This window comes from Cynara cardunculus (assembly GCF_001531365.2).
Source record: "Cynara cardunculus var. scolymus isolate 2C chromosome LG 13, CcrdV1, whole genome shotgun sequence".
In the NCBI taxonomy this organism is placed as follows: domain Eukaryota; kingdom Viridiplantae; phylum Streptophyta; class Magnoliopsida; order Asterales; family Asteraceae; genus Cynara; species Cynara cardunculus.
In genome coordinates, this window is record NC_037540.1 from 13,758,809 (window position 1) to 13,776,034 (window position 17,226).

At 36.4% G+C, this 17,226-nt stretch overlaps 1 protein-coding gene across 1 annotated transcript; it reads left to right on the forward strand.

Moving 5' to 3' along the window:
* The first annotated feature begins 1,377 nt into the window (after positions 1-1,377).
* LOC112524184 (cell division cycle 5-like protein) lies at positions 1,378-15,478 on the forward strand. The gene is made up of 4 exons (XM_025133903.1): positions 1,378-1,785; positions 10,835-12,544; positions 13,545-13,826; positions 14,299-15,478. Exons 1-4 carry the CDS (start codon positions 1,609-1,611, stop codon positions 15,067-15,069), a joined length of 2,940 nt encoding a protein of 979 aa, XP_024989671.1. The 5' UTR covers positions 1,378-1,608; the 3' UTR covers positions 15,070-15,478.
* Positions 15,479-17,226: the final 1,748 nt, after the last annotated feature.

Below are 17,226 nucleotides of genomic sequence, written 5' to 3' on the forward strand. Positions count from 1 at the left end.
AAACTAATTATATATAAAATAATCGAGTATCTCACGAGCTTTTCGAGTCGAGTACTGTGTAGCTTGACTTGACTCGTTAATATATCGAGACGAGCTCGAGTTCGAGCCGAGCCTATTCGAGTCGAGTGTTGACCGAGTTTTGACCGAGTCGATCTCGAGTAGCTCGCGAGTTGTCTTGTATCATTTACACCCCTATGTACAACCAATGCAACCCAATCAATTGAGATATTTATGAAAGTGATGAGAGTTCATTTATTATGATTTGAATATTTATGGAAGATGACTATAACTCATTAATTATGATCAATATTTTATATTAAGAAACAATCAAAACTTTTATGAAATCACATATTCATCAAATTAAATAAACGGTTGAGATTGGGTTGTACAAATCTAAAGGATTGCAAAATAACTCACATCCCTCTCTCTCTCTCTCTCTCTATATATATATATATATATTCATGTATAGAAGAACTTCATAAAAAACGTAAACATAACATATGTAAAACAAAGTAACGAAACATACACACACACGCTAAAGAACAAATAAATTGAACGTTGAGTCGAGATTTAGATCTCTCTCTTTAAGACAAAATCATCCCATATTTGCCAACAAAATTAGTACGTATAGATACCTTCGTCAATCCCAAACACCGATATATGAAATGATGCGCAACTCTCCTTTAGTGTTAGAACACTTATGATGAAGAAAAACTCAAAATAATTAAACAGTTATGTATAATTTAATACATAATAATTAATGGTCCGTTTACCAAACAATTATAATATAAATGTTCACCTACAAGATTCACATTCTAATTTACTTTATGGGGTAATATAATATTCCCAACTATCCAATTGGATTGCCGGTAAACATTTTTAATCCGGTAAATGTTTACTGTGTAGGATTCTTGATCCTTGTTTTTCCTTCTATCAGTAAAATTCTCAATCATTATTATGTTTATCTGATAAAATAATTTAGGGGCCATTTACCAAACGCTTACTCGGGTAAGTGAACATCAATGTCATTTTACCTTACCGGATGAATATGGTAAGGATTAAAAATCTTACCCGGTAAGAGTAAGACAATGACCAAGAGTCTTACCCAGTAAGTGAGAGCGACGACTCTTATCATGATAAGCGCTTACCGAGTAAATTGTTGCATACAATACCGTTTTGGTGGACCAAAATCTTATTCAGTAAGTAAATGATAGTGTTATGTTTACCGCTAAGCACTTACCGGATAAGTGTTTGGTAAACGACCCCCTTAACCTCTTATTAAATAACTGGATTTTTAATGAGTTAAATTGTTGAGAGGAAACATATATCTTATATAGTTTGGGCCCGTTGGGAATGTATTTTCTGCAAGAAGCCCAACCATCGAAGAAACCCTCGCCAGTCGCCACCAACAATAACCCAAAAATAATCGACCCTCGGCGGGAGGGAGGGAGGATCATCAGGAGAGATTAAAGTCGAAGGTCATCGATTCAGATCCACAGAAATTAGGGTTTTTCTTCAAATCCTTCAACAATCCAGAGTTTTGGTTTCATCATCAAAACCTAAAAGAACAAGAAAGAAAAAAGGGGTGATAAAATCTGAGCAGCGAAGATGAGGATTATGATAAAGGGAGGTGTTTGGAAGAACACCGAGGATGAGATCCTCAAGGCTGCTGTTATGAAGTATGGTAAGAACCAATGGGCTCGTATCTCTTCCTTACTTGTTCGCAAATCGGCTAAACAGTGTAAAGCTCGGTGGTACGAGTGGCTCGATCCTTCTATTAAAAAGGTAAGTATCTCTCTGTCCCCTCAATTTAGAATTGCTATCTTTGTTACTTTTTACAAGTTCAGATTTCTCGTGCTTCATGGAATAGTATAGTAAAATCACGTATTTTGTTGTAGGGTTAAACTGGCTTTTGAATTTAGTTCAGTGTGCATCGTAGCTAGGAACTTTGAATGTTTCATCATATTGATACTTTCGTGGAAGAAAAAACAGTTATGGTGTTTACCATAATAATATTCAACTTTAAATAGCATATGAATTCTATGGACTCTATAACAAATACCATAAATCTTTTGGTGTCAAAATGGTGGACAATAGATCTCTTCAAATTTGAAAAGTAACAACGTTTAGATTAGAAGTCCGAAACTTACTGTAATATTAGGAGATATGCATAGATAGGGAAAATTGGACCCTCCAAAAGATGTTGATATGCTAGATAAACTTGGAACGGGATAGTTTTCTCTCACGGACAATGGTATATTTCCAATCATGAGCCCAAAATGTCAAATATGTTAGTTTATAATTGGAAATTGATTCTTAAAATTCTAAATGTTCTAAAATATGTCACAATACTTTGGATTTCATTGCATACTAGAAATGGAAAGATGGTATTGAATTGTTAATGCCAATCCTTGTCGATGTCAAATTTGAACGACCAAAGCTTTAATCTTAAAAGTCAAGTGTACCCTTTTGTTGTGCGAAACAAAGAGTATATCTAAAGCAACAAGGCTTTGCATGTTAACAATTGTACATCAAAATACTACTATAAAGCATGATATTCTCATGAGAATGATGACAGGGTTTGTTCTATTAGCTATCATATGGTGTAGTTGCTAATTGACTAGGACGACAAGGATAACGTATATCTATAAAAGATTTGCGTCATTAATGCTGTAAGGCGTGCTTCATTTCTAGTTTAGATATGACTAGGTAGCTTTCTAGGGCCACTAAGCTATTGTTAATATTCAATTGGTTGAATATTTTGGTATGATCGTGGTAAGCAGAGGTGTGGACTAGTGTGGAAGTTTAGGAATATGGATTATATTTTGTTTATTAGGTTGTTCTACAAAAGCATTGATTAAAACATGTGAACTGTGATATATGGACAATGTTGGTTGATAATTTGCTATCTTAAAGTTACGTTTGGACTGAGATTCACTCATATTTGACAACCATTTAAGATGGATGCTTTGGTCTTCTACATGAATGCTGTTATAGTCTTATTAATATTTTTTCTGACTAGTAACTACAATGACAAATCAATAATTTGTAAAGTTGACATGTTCATTGAAACAAAATTTGAATCTTTGTAACATGAGGCTTTTTAAAGGTTTATATTTTTCTTTTTCTTATTTGAGCGAGAGAGCCACATAAGTTATCACAAGTTAGTGTACGGTTGTGCAATTGAATTATGCATCGAGAACCTCTATCTTCGTCTATATCTCATTCCTATTTTTTTTATTTATACTAGTTTTAAATTGTTAGTATTTTACAATTACCACCATTCACAAATGATTGCATATATAAAAAGAAAAACATTGTCATTATGAAAACTAGGTTTTTTGGAAAGTTTTAGTAAGCAAGCGTTGCTTAAATACTGTTCAATAGTAGGCCATGGGTTGAACAAGCCATGTAAAACATGTATTAATTATACATGTGTGTAGTGTCTTATGTTGCTAACAATCTTTTTCATGTTGGAGCATACATATATATCATTCTTAACTTGTTGAAGATGTTTTTGCTACTTAATCGCTAGCTTATCATGTCTACTGGAAAGGGATTACCATGTCTAATAATTTTAAGATGCTTCAATCCTACAAGTCTCACGTATCTTTTTAGATCATCAAGTCACCATTACTTTGATAAAGTTTGGCATTTGGAATAAGAAGAGGACCTACTATTCATTTCTCTTGCTAGCCTTTTCTTATAAGATATCATGTAGGACTGTACATGGGTTGGTCGGTTTAAAAATCTCATTCCAACCCAACCCAAAAAAAAGTACAACCCAACCCAAATCGTGCAGGTTGGTTGGGTTGAAACCTTGATGTATCATGTTACAATCTAGCCAAGTGATTGTGTTTAAACGAAGTAAAGTCATAATGAGAACATACAAATAAGACTAATAAACTCAAAAAGAAAGTTGAAGGTTCATGCAAATAAAAATGTAAAATTACGATTGAGATCGTGATATAATTATGAATAGAGTTGGTCTAATATCTCATCTACGTTATTAATTAATGAGTTAACAATCATATTAAATTCATGGTATAAAAAGACATTGGGTTGGGTTGTGTTCAAATGGCCCTAACCTAATTCCAATCCAATACCTAGAGCTTGAAGATTTTACAACTCGATTAAGTATAGACACGCTTTGGGTCAGATTGGGTTATTTCGGGTTGTGTTGGCCGGGTTACTCGGGTTTTTGTGCACCCCTAATGTCAAGGTTATGCCTTCTTCGTTCGTCTAGCGGAATTGGTAGAATAACATCTCTTCAGAGATTCTAGTGTCACAAACTTCATTATTCCCATGCTCTGTGTGGCTTTAGCAATCACAATTTATATTCGATTGCTCTAAGAAAGCCTAAGAGGGAACACGGATATCGGGAGCACACAACAAGGTCAAAGGGACACTTTGTAGTTAATTCCCTCTCAAGTACTTGATTGTTTTATGTGCTGATTAGAAGCAAGGAGATTTTTTTCTTTCATAGGGGTTCTATTCTCTAAGGAAACATTTAGACCAAGAAAGTTCTAGGTTTTCATCACTTATACCATTTTTTGGTATCCAAAGCATTTAGCATTTAACGTGATACGAGAGAAAAACTAGTATATTGTAGAGAATTTTATATTATTCTAGAATCTCCGAGTTTTTCTTGGAAAATGCTAGTCCGTTTGACATGTGCATGGTGGCGTTCAGACTCAAAAATCTTGATTCATGACATTCTTTTCCACTTGATTAACATTGTTTTCTCATGAATAATGATTTGGTCTTCAAGATCTTTTAGTATTTGCCTCTTTTGTTTTATTGTTTGGCATATTAGACGGCTTCATATAATGTATGGTCATAGTCCCCGACCATTGCATTCTGCTCATGTTCTATGCTGTCAATCGCACTGTCTTAGCGGCCTTGGGATAAATAGTGATGGTAAAATAGCGATCAGAATAGTGATATTCGGCCACTACTTGGTTCAAAATAGTCGGAATAGCGGTGCTAATACTGCTATTTGCTAAATATGACAATCTTTTCACTTTTGGTTGGTTTTTACAAATACCACCACGAGATCATAACAAGCTTCTTTAGGTTTCTCTACGGTTCCACGAGGACCACAACAAGGCTTCTTTTGGTTCTTTCGTTCCATGAGGATAACAGTCAACTTGTGTACCAACTGCTCTTCTGAATCTACAACTTTTGTTTTAATGGTCAACAGGTTCATGAATTATACATACTTTTTTGCTATTTTGTTTGTGTGGAACTTGATTTATTGATGTTGAAGTTGTATACGTTTGTTCAGTACATATACTATATTAAGTTGTACATGTATATATATTTACTTTTAATTAGCATCACTATATCAAATCATGGTTGTGACTGCAATTTGGAATTTTGATCACTATAACAACATAGCTCAAGCGAGTCATCTCTTGTTTTCTTCTTTTACATGGAGTCCTTCCATAATTTCTTGGAACCTATGTTTCTTTGGGCAATCATTAAGCCATTGTGGCTTGTTGCATAAGAAGCAATTGCGGTGTGGTAATCGTCTCGGTGGGGCCGTGCTTCTTAATCTGAACTTCTCAAGCATTGCATTTAACACATTTTTTTTGGACAATCCCTTACCCATGGTTCTTGAGATAAGAAATAAGATTTGGCTTTATTTACTTCTTGTGCTTCCCTCATTTGTTGACTACCCCTGTGATGCTCATAGGATTTGGGGGACATGGTAATGCCTTGTGTTGGTACTCTATGAAAGCCCCCTCCAAATGAAAGGGTGCTGCATTTGTTCTTGGCCTCACATTGTTGCAACTCTTGGGCAACCTATTGTTTTAATCAGTTCATTGAAGTTGAAAAGAAAGTCCTTGTTACTCGTATTTAGCATTTGGAGCATGATATTTGAGAAATCCTTGACGTACTAGTGGATGGATTTCTCATGTTGTAGCTTCTTCATTTTGTTTTAGCTTCTCATAGGTGATGTTCCATGGGGTAAATTGCTTCATTAATTCTACTTTGAAGGCGTCCCATGTAATGGTCATGATACCTCTTTGCACTTTGGCATATTTCTTATGACATGTACACCAAAGAGAAGCGACATCCATCCAATAAAAGTAAGGAATTGTGCTTTGATGTTTTCTTTCAAGTTGAGCGACTCAAAGTAGTGGTTTGTACTGTGGATGTTCTTTGCGTCCCTTGATCAAATTGTAACTTTGGGCTCTGGTACTATGTTTAACCTCGGTGCTCTTTGGACAATGTTGTTATTTGTCGTTTTGTTGGCCACCGCACATCTGCACATCGTTCAAATCTGTCTGGGTTCGCTCAAGGTCGGCCTTTATCTTATTAATCTGGGCTAGAAGGCATGCAAGTTTTCAAGCACCTTGTTTTGGAACACGACATTGCTCGACTCCATTGCTCGACTTAGGTGATTCGGTTCTCAACTCCATTGCTTGACTTCAGTGATTCAGTCCTCAACTCCATTGATCGACTTCAGTAGTTCAGTCACAGAGTCACTTGATTACAGTATGAGAATCATCCGGCTCTAGCCACTCGACTCCATTGAATGACTTTTGCTGTTCCTCGACTTCTGTCCTCGATTGAGTTCAGCCTTCTCACTTCTGCTGCTCTGCACTCTTTTTTCAAGTCTTGTGCACTCTTTCTTTTAGTGTTATATATATAGAGAGAGAGGTGGTTTATTTTACAAATCATGTAATTATGACAAACCATACAAACCATTATCGATGTTTATATTAGGAAACATTCGAGATATTTATGGAAAATTATCATGATTCATTGATTATGTTGATATATATATATATATATATATATATATATATATGGAAGATGATAAGTTTAGGCATGTAAACGAACCGAACGAACACGAATGGAGGCTTATTCGTGTTCGTTTGTTTAACTTAACCGAACAAACGAACAAACACGAATGGTAAACGAACAAAATTCTTGCCTTCGTGTTCGTTCGTTTAAGAAATGGTTGTGTTCGTGTTCGTTTATGTTCATTCGTTAAGATGCTAAACGAACATAAATGAACATAAACGAACGAACATAAACAAACATGGACGAACAGACTTGAACGAACTAGAGCTCAAGCCACATAGGATCAAGCCACTTGTGAGTGGTGAATCACTCGAGGGATCAAATATATATAATTATTATCTAAATTTTAATTTATTATCATCAGCCATATAAAAAACGAACATAAGTAAACTAACATAAATGAACAAGCATTCACAAACACAAATGAACGAATGAGACCTTTGTTCATGTTCGTTCCTTTAACTAAACGAACAAAAGAACTTGTTCATGTTCGTTTGTTTATTAAATAAATGAACTTCCCGTCCCACGGTTAACGAACGGTTCACCGAATGTTCGGAGGCCTAGATAAGTTCATTCATCATGATCATGGTTTTATATTAGGAAACAAACTGGAATAAGATATTTATTAGACTAGATGGACGGCTAAGATTGGTTTGTAAGAATTACATGGTTTGTAAAATAAACCAATTTTATGTGTATTTGTATTTAATTTATGAACCTAACTTTTTACCGCTTTCCCACCGCGGTTGCAAAATAAAGGTCCTGTCCTCGATCGACTGTGTTAACTGTGTGGTGTTGAATAAAAAAACCTTTTGAGCTACAATACATAATGAGTCATCTCCAATCGTGATCATCAACATAGGATAGTAGTGTAATATTCTATTTCATGTCTACCTAGGGAACCTTGAGTGCTCACAGTTCTTTTGTTTCATCCGAAAGTTCTTTAAATTCTAAGAAAATTGAGAATATTCTTTAAAAGGAAGGCGGAACCTCTGGCAAAGTTTTATTAATAGGATATTGAAGATACAACCTGAGGTGGGACTCCCATCAACAAGTATATCCTTTCACCCTACTAGGACAGCCCCAAACGTTGGGCAGGAGTGCACCAAAAATCAAAGTCGAAGCTAAAATGGTTGGAACAGGCCTGAAATTATTCAAATACTATCCAGTCGGACGACATCAAGCCTAAACAAATATGGTTGGAGCATGCTCCAAACCATAGAACTACAATCCAAATCTACATATAAGCAAAGTAAATAAACAACGAGGAAAAGCAAGCAGCAACGCGCCAAGAACCAGATGGCAGCAGTTATTGAGAACCATCAAGAGCCATTTCCAATCTTCATGCATGTCTTTAGAGGGATCTTCCATAGTGCCGCCATCTTCCTGGTTGCCTTTGTGAGGTTATGGGAAGGACATTATCTTCAGCCGAATAATCTGCTACATTGCTTGTACCAATGTATCTGCAGGGCGTGAATTCATTTTGAACAGCTTAGCATTTTGCTCTTGCCACAGGTAGTAAACCACAGCAGCAAATACAAGACGACCTACAATACTCCAAGCTGAGTTCTTCCTAGCTGTAGTTTGAAGGTATTCAAAAAATTCACAAAATGGGCATGCCATATCAGGTTGGTCTCATTTTCAGGATAGAAGGCGGTCTTGGGTGTTCAACTCTCTCGCCAATGCCAACCAGAGTCTGAAAGCATGTCGCGGGATACATTGGCTAAACCTTTCTAGTTTATGCTATGGTAGTACAGCGCCTTCATATAAGCCAATAACTTAACACCCTGATCACAAACATTCATAATGAAAACATATTTGGACAGCAACTTTTGATCAACTTAACCCTATTTTATGGCTGACAATTTTTATTTTTATAAATGCTGTGGCAATATGTAACTTTTTGTGTTTTGAAGTCGAGAATCACCATTGTATATTCGAAAAGCTTTTGCTGGTTGCCAATTGTTCCATGGGTGCAAACTATCTACAAACTTTCTTCAATTTTTGAAGTGTCTTCAATGTTATTTGAAGGGTGACTTTTTGATACGCAGTTTTAAGGAAGATATTAGAATATTACTTACTAATGGTGAGATTTACTCATTTTTAGGAAATAATACGTTTATCTGAATAGAGTTTACAATTTTCTATAGAACTTGAGATAATAGTGACCGTACTCTACACAAATCTTGCGCCAGCCACTAACTCAGACGTAGCATGGCGCAACCATTTGGATGGGTAATTACAAAAAAGAATATCAGATCTAGGCAAAACTTCTGGATAGAAGCACCACTATGTTCACTCACATGCTACAACTCACGGTTGTTAACTTCTGTTTCATTTTAATGCTCTAGGAAGGGTGATGTAGACAATGATGGATGTTCTGAATAATTGTCTCCCTCAGATTTGCAGTTTGAGATGCAAATCTGCCTCTTAGGATACAAGTACAATTGCATGATTTGCAACTGTTTTAAAATAATATTCATATGAAAAAATTAAAAGAAGTTTCTTGCATTTTTCCCTTTATCCCTTTTATCTTTTTGTGAATCTAACTTTTTGACCTAAGAAACTATTATTGAACTCCACAATCTAGAGAGTGTATGTTATCTACTGTGGTGTCTATATTTGCGAATCTGAGGGTGTATGTGTTTAAATCTGATTGAGCGTGTATATGTGTGTCTGTTGTGGAGGTTTGTGGGTGGCAGGGGGTGGTTATGAAGGGGAGGGATGCAGGTGGAGGGAGGCAAGGGGGTGGAATCTTGTAGATGTTGGGTGGAATGTATTGTATTTGATTTAGAAGCTCAAAAATTAGCTCAAAACTTCAACTCTTCATTCTTGCATTGTGTGAAAATATTAAATACAAAATTAGTAGAATTCATGCAGTTTGGAGGGAGAAGCAATGGATTCATTACTGAAAGAGGGGGGATTAATCCGATCAGTTCATTGATGGTCGAGACGGGGCGGCTTTTTCTATTTCACGAAGATGTCATTTTCAAGATATGCTTTAGAAAATTTGTTTTCATTAATAATTTTGCATTTCGACGGTGTAATGGATTTCATGTGAAAGGTTCTTGAATTTTCATACCAATTTCTCACTAGTATTTCTTTCCCATAAACACAGAAAGCTATATGACATCTTTCAAATATACTCATATGTGCCCGTATCTGGTTAATAATCATAGGATGCATGTTTTTTCACATCAAACACAATAAACGTTGTGGGTTTTATATCAAGTGCCATAGACATATTAGGATATACCTTGTTAAGTAGAGACAAAAGGGGATATGTACAAGGACAAATTGTTTCTGTACTCGTATGAAACTTACCCGCCAGATGTATAAATTGGGGTTAATTTAGGGCTGATCTTATTTTTCATGCTTTATGTATTTTTTTGTTAGGCTAGTTTCATATATGATGTGTACAATGATCTAAAAAGCTTGCCATGGCAGCGAGGTAAAACATTCACTTCCCATTTAACACCCATTGCATGTTTTTTTGACTTTTTTTAACTTCTAGTTTTATATGTTTTGGTGAACTCTATAATCAATATATCAATATATTAATTTTCTTTTTCTTAAATGAATTTAAGTTATTCAATATCATTGAGTAATAGTAGAAACATATATGTGCGCACATATATATGCATATTATGTGTCATGCGTTGAAAAATGCCTTAAGGCTTGACCTTGCCATGCCACACCTTAAGTCATGCATTGAAAGACGCTGTGGCTCCTAAGGCTAGACCTCGCCGCCACACAGCGCCTAACTTCAAAAAGAACATTGGCTATATCATGTTTGTCATACCTAAGGTATTGATACTGACCGTTAACTCTTGACTTTTTTCAATAAGCAAATTTGTTCATTAACCGATCGGAGGAAATTATTTGCATATCATACATATTTTCATTGGTGTTGCTATGAACAGAAAATCATTTGTTTGCTCTACATTTACCCCCTCCTTTATCAATTTTTCAATATGGAAGTCCTTTACAAAATCTGACTCTTTTTAAATCTGGACAGACTGAGTGGACCAGAGAAGAAGATGAGAAGCTGCTTCATCTTGCTAAGCTAATGCCTACTCAATGGAGAACAATTGCTCCAATTGTGGGCCGTACTCCGTCTCAGTGCCTTGAGCGTTATGAAAAACTCCTTGATGCAGCTTGTGCAAAGGATGAAAATTATGAACCTGGTGATGATCCACGGAAATTGCGTCCTGGAGAGATTGATCCAAACCCAGAATCAAAGCCTGCTCGGCCAGATCCTGTTGATATGGATGAAGATGAAAAAGAAATGCTTTCAGAAGCACGGGCTCGTTTAGCAAATACCAGAGGCAAAAAGGCAAAAAGGAAGGCCCGGGAGAAGCAGCTTGAAGAGGCTAGAAGGCTTGCTTCTTTGCAGAAGAGGAGAGAACTTAAGGCAGCTGGAATTGATAATAGGCATAGGAAGAGGAAAAGGAAGGGGATTGACTACAATGCTGAGATCCCTTTTGAAAAGAGGCCTCCTCCTGGCTTTTATGATGTGACTGATGAAAGTTCAATAGTTGAACAGCCTAAATTCCCAACCACCATTGAGGAACTGGAAGGTGAAAGAAGGGCTGATAAGGAGGCCCGATTGAGAAAGCAAGACATTGCAAAGAACAAAATTGCACAAAGACAGGATGCTCCATCGGCTATACTTCAAGCCAACAAGATGAATGATCCAGAGACCGTTAGAAAAAGGCCAAAAATGAATCTCCCCACACCACAAATTCCAGATTATGAATTAGAGCATATTGCAAAATTCGGCCTTCCAGCTTTGACTGACGAACTCTCAGAAGGAAGTGGTGCCACTCGTGCTCTCCTTGCTGATTATACCCAAACACCTCGTCAAGGAATGACCCCATTAAGAACCCCACAGAGAACTCCAGCAGGGAAGCAAGATGCTATTATGATGGAGGCAGAGAATCAGGCCAGGTTACGACTATCTCAGACACCATTACTTGGAGGTGAAAATCCAGATTTGCACCCTTCAGATTTTTCAGGTGTCACTCCTAAGAAAAAGGATATTCAAACACCAAACCCCATGTTGACACCATCGGCAACTCCTGGTGGCGTGAGTCTTACTCCCAGAATAGGAATGACACCTTCAAGAGATGGCCATGCTTTTGGTGTCACTCCCAAAGGAACTCCCATAAGGGATGAGCTACACATTAATGAAGAGATGGAAATGCATGATAGTGCTAAACTTGAGCTCCGGAGGCAAGCTGATATGAGAAGGAATTTGCGTTCCGGTTTGACTGGTCTTCCACAGCCCAAAAATGAGTATCAGATAGTTGTTCAACCAGCTCCAGAAGATAATGAAGAACAAGAGGCGAAGATAGAAGAGGATATGTCTGACAGGATGGCTAGGGAGAAGGCTGAAGAAGAAGCTAGGCAACAGGCATTACTTAAAAAAAGGTCAAAAGTACTGCAAAGGGAGCTCCCTAGGCCTCCTGTTGGCTCGTTGGACCTGATAAAGAACTCTTTAATAAGAGCTGATGAAGACAAGAGCTCTTTCGTTCCTCCTACTTTGATCGAACAGGCTGATGAGATGATAAGAAAGGAGCTTTTGTCCTTGCTGGAACATGATAATGTGAAGTATCCTCTTGATGAGAAGCTGGAGAAGGATAAAAAGAAAGGAAGCAAGCGTGCTGGTGGAAAATCTGTTTCCATCCCTGCCATAGAAGAATTTGATGAGGATGAACTGAAAGAGGTAACTTCTTGAACAATATACTTAAAATAGTTTGCCTTGTATACTCATGTTCTACCCCATAACTTAGACCCAATACCCAAGTTATGCAAAATGTTAAATGTAGAGAAATTTGATTGTTGTCCATTTCTTGGTCGTCACTTGAACTCTTTCTTTCTTTAGGTAATATAATAAGTTTTGGTTGCACTAAAACCATAAGTTTAGAACCAGAAGTTTTTTCCTCTGGATGGGAACCTGCAGCTTTTGCTTATTGCAACCGTCATCTCTTGGAAAAAATGTTGTACTTTTAGATGTGGTGCATGGAAGCAGATGATGCTTTAACTTATAGGTTTAATAGTTCACTTCTGAATAATAGATGTCAAGGTCGTGCCTTGTGATCGAGGTGCTGCTTTGAACATATAGCATCCCCTCATCTTTCTGATGGTATATCTTTGTAGGCGTTTGGCTCCATACTATGCCTAAATTACCTGATAAATAACATACATACATACATTCTACTCTGATGTCACTTGTACTTGTTTTTGGGCTTTGACTAACCCTTTTGTTCTAATTGTGTGACATCAGAATAAGATGAAGTGTGCATTTAGCAGATAATCTGAGAAATGGCATAATTGAACCGGTAAATATTTGGCACATTGTTATTAAGTACATGAATTCCCTTATAAATTCACAGCGACAGGATAAATGTTCAGTTTTAAATCCTTGTACACCTCTACATAATTTTTACTACTTAATTAAAAACTTCCTTTTGTTATATCTGTAGTCCTTATTTCATATCCCAAAGTGACAACATAGAATTAGCCCGAGCCGCATATCAGCTTCCAATGCATAAGACCAAATAAATATGTAGTACTGCACTTTTGAACCACATCATTTTTCTTTATGATTTGCACGTATTGAATTTCAATAGTTTGGACTTTGGTTGTGATGCAAATTGTTGGTGTATTATGAGTTGGTTGGATTTTGCGCTTATGTCCTCACATATAAGAACTATGTACTCTAGGCTGATCAAATGATTAAAGAAGAGGCAAAATTCTTGTGCGAGGCTATGGGCCATAAGGACGAGGATCTTGATGAATTTATTGAAGCACACCGGACATGCTTAAATGACATTATGTACTTCCCCACCCGCAACGGGTATGGTCTCTCTAGCGTTGCTGGAAACATGGAGAAGCTTGCTGCATTCCAGGAGGAATTTGAGAATGTGAAAAAGAGAATGGACGATGATACAAGGAAAGCACAACGTCTTGAGCAAAAGATAAAGCTTCTTACAAACGGCTATCAGGTGAAACTAGAAATTCTCGGTTTTTGTTTCTTCAATGACTTCATTTAGTTACTGGTTTCTTTTGTTGAAGTGAATTATAATATCTACACTTGCCTTTAAACTATCACAAACCTCCTCTTCTTGTTATTTTATTTGTTGAATATATGGGAAACAAATATTCCTTTTTTACTTCGAGTTGTATCTTCCATGAGGTATATTCAATATTGTGTCTATTGTTTTTGATCTTTCATTATTTTGAAATGCATATATATATTTGCCAGCCATTTTGAAACTCATGTTATTAGAAGTAGAATTGGAGAAGGCAACTAAAGGTATTGAAGCATATTTCCAAAACTAATGCAATAATTCGACACACTTCCTACAAAATTTTGTCTAAAAGACCACTCAACACATATGATGGTGATGCAAATAGTCAACAGATTTCTTCAGAACACTTTTTTAACTGTTCTTGCTAATGGATTATTGTACGCAGATGCGAGCTGCAAAAATATGGTCACAAGTAGAGGCGACCTTCAAGCAGATGGACACAGCTGGAACAGAGTATGAGTGCTTTCAAGCATTACAAAGACAAGAACAGTTGGCAGCATCAAACCGTATTAATAGCATCTGGGAAGATGTTCAAAAGCAAAAAGAATTAGAGAAAACCTTACAGAATCGATATGGTGATCTGCTCGTAGAGAAAGAAAGGATCTACAATCTGATGGAGAAGTATAGACAAGAAGCAAAAATACAAGAAGAAATGGCAGAAAAGCAACGCATGCTCCAGCTGGCTGAGGCCGAGGCTGCAGCAGCAAATGAAGAAGAGACAAAAATGGCCGAAGCCGAGTCAGAGCCACAGGTTGAGGAAGCAAACCAGGTTGCTGATACGAGTGAAACGGCTAAAGTGAATGATGAATCTTCTAATGAACAGAGGGATGTACCATCGGAAGCAGCACAAAGTACAAACAATCAGCAGACAACAGATCATCAGGAACTTGAGGAACCTATGGCAGTCGAACCAAGTCATGATTCAAGCACACAAATCAATGCCTCAGAAGTAAGTTCACAACCCACCGTTGAAGGTCATGTAGACCATCCTGCCATTGAAAGCAACAGTGTGGCTGCTGATGCCACTCAAACAGTTGAAGGTCAAGTAGACCATCCTGCCATTGAAAGCAACAGTGTGGCTGCTGATGCCACTCAAACAGTTGAATCAAATTCTGAAACTATTGAGCCCAAAAACCCAATTGTAGATGAGAGTTAAGGCGAGCTAATTGGGTATCTGATCTTGCATCCATGCCTGGAAAGAAGACAAGGAAAAAACGAATAAGAAATCTGAATCTCTTCGCCCATTTTAACCGAATGCAGGATTTCTAACGGTCGTTTCAAGCAATGCATCGACTACAAAGATCTGGTTTTGTGGGTGGGCACTTATTGATTTTACAAGGCCTTGCCTGTTGAAGAGGAATGTATCGAGTTATTTGTACTTTGTTTTCTGTAACATGCTATATATGTTTTGTGACGATGAACTGCTTGGCTCTGAATGCTTTGCAGATCTGCATTCGTTTACTTGCCGGAGGATGTTTTCGTTTAGTAGTAAGGTTTTATTGATGGAATTTGTTGATTAAAACGTTCTTTCTTGATGGTGGTATTACTATGGTTTGACTTGATGACGGGTTTTGTAGTTTGAAACTTCTATTTGGTTTTGTCTATGATTAATAACCAAATTTCTAAGCATATTAAAGTGCTTCTTGCAGGCTAGGGGTGCTTAAAAAACCCGATCAAACTTGGCCAATCCAACCCAAGTCAAAACGGAATAACTCAACCTGAAGCAACCTGATGTCTGTTTGAGTTGTAAAATCTTCAAACCATAGGTATTGAATTGGAGTTGAGTTATATATGATTATTTGAATCCAATGAAACCTGATGAACTCGACTTCCTTTTACTTCTTGGATTTAATACAATTGTCAAGTCCATATTGATATATAAATTAGAAAGTTACACAATCACACAGTACTCTATTCATATACATATATTTTCAATCCTAATCCCTTCTCCATCTCTATATAACTACTTTGTATATATCTTATGTAAATGTGAACCTAGATATGCAAATTGAGAAAAGTAGTTGAATGTGATATACTTAAGATTTAAGCAATATGAATAAGTTGTACCAAATGATTGATGATGAAAAATAATTATAAGTAAAGAAAACAACAGGTTTAAGGTTAGGATAATATTCTGATGTCCCAAAATATCAACCCGACCAATCCTTACGGTTTGGGTTGGGTTGGGTTGCACTTTGGTTTGGGTTGTGATTTTTCAAACTGCAAAAATTGGATCGGGTTGTTCAAATGCATTCAACCCGATCAACCAAACCCATATCAAAGTAGTTGCAGACTAAACAATATAATAGAGAGGCCAAGCCTCAATTCTTGGAAGCCAAATCGAGGTCACGACGTTTTTCAAGGTGTGACTTATGGCGGCAAATCTCAGTATCATATATATTATAATATACATAAGCATATGTTATCTACTATTACTCAATGAATCAATGATAATAAACAATTTAAATTAAGTTATATATATTCAAAAATAACAAATAAGACACTAAAAAGATGAGTAAAATAAATTATTGGGTTACAAAAACCGCGCATTAAGCCATGGCATGCCGCGGGCTTAACATGGAGTGAGACAAGCCTTGAGCCACGACACACCATGGCGACTTTTGTGGTTAGCCTTTTTGAACAATGTTTAGTATCTACATTGTCGGGCTAATCTCTCAAGCCGATATATTTGACAACAAGATTGATTTTACATCTCTTCAACACAACCTACATCTTGTATTTCATGAATGAATAAAACATATTGTTAGATCAAATATTATTATATCCGAGGTCACCGATTATAAAAATTACGTAGGAGTCAAAGTGAGTCAATGTAAGTACAGAAAGTCAACGTTGTTAACATCAGTGAAAAGTCAATTTTAAAATTAGAGCTTAGTTACAGTTTACTTGGTAGTTTGATTTTGTAATTAGTAAATCATATAAATAATTCTTGTTAGTTTAGTTGTTAGTAAAAAACTCATATTGTAATACATTCTAGAGAGAGAAGTTAGAGAGAGAAAACATGGTGATTTGATCTTTAGATTGTAGTTTTTGATTGTTTAATTCATTGTTATCTGATTGAAATAGGGTTTAACAACTGGCATCAGAGCAGAAATCCAAGATTTCATGAAGATTTGAAGCAGAGATTGAAGAAATTTGAAGTTCTTGAAGTTTTTTATGAAGCAATTCCATCATATTCTTAAAATTAAATGCGACTCCTTTAAATTTAAGATGGAATAGGATTTTCTAAATCAGATGGAGAGTCAAATTTTATCTCGATTTTCACAGTTTGTTTTTAGCCAAAGATCCGATG

Coding starts and splice junctions, on each gene's coding strand:
- LOC112524184 (XM_025133903.1), top strand. CDS start 1,609: ATGAGGATTATGATAAAGGGAGGTGTTTGGAAGAACACCGAGGATGAG. Junction 1,786..10,834: donor TCGATCCTTCTATTAAAAAG/GTAAGTATCTCT, acceptor AAATCTGGACAG/ACTGAGTGGACCAGAGAAGA. Junction 12,545..13,544: donor ATGAGGATGAACTGAAAGAG/GTAACTTCTTGA, acceptor TATGTACTCTAG/GCTGATCAAATGATTAAAGA.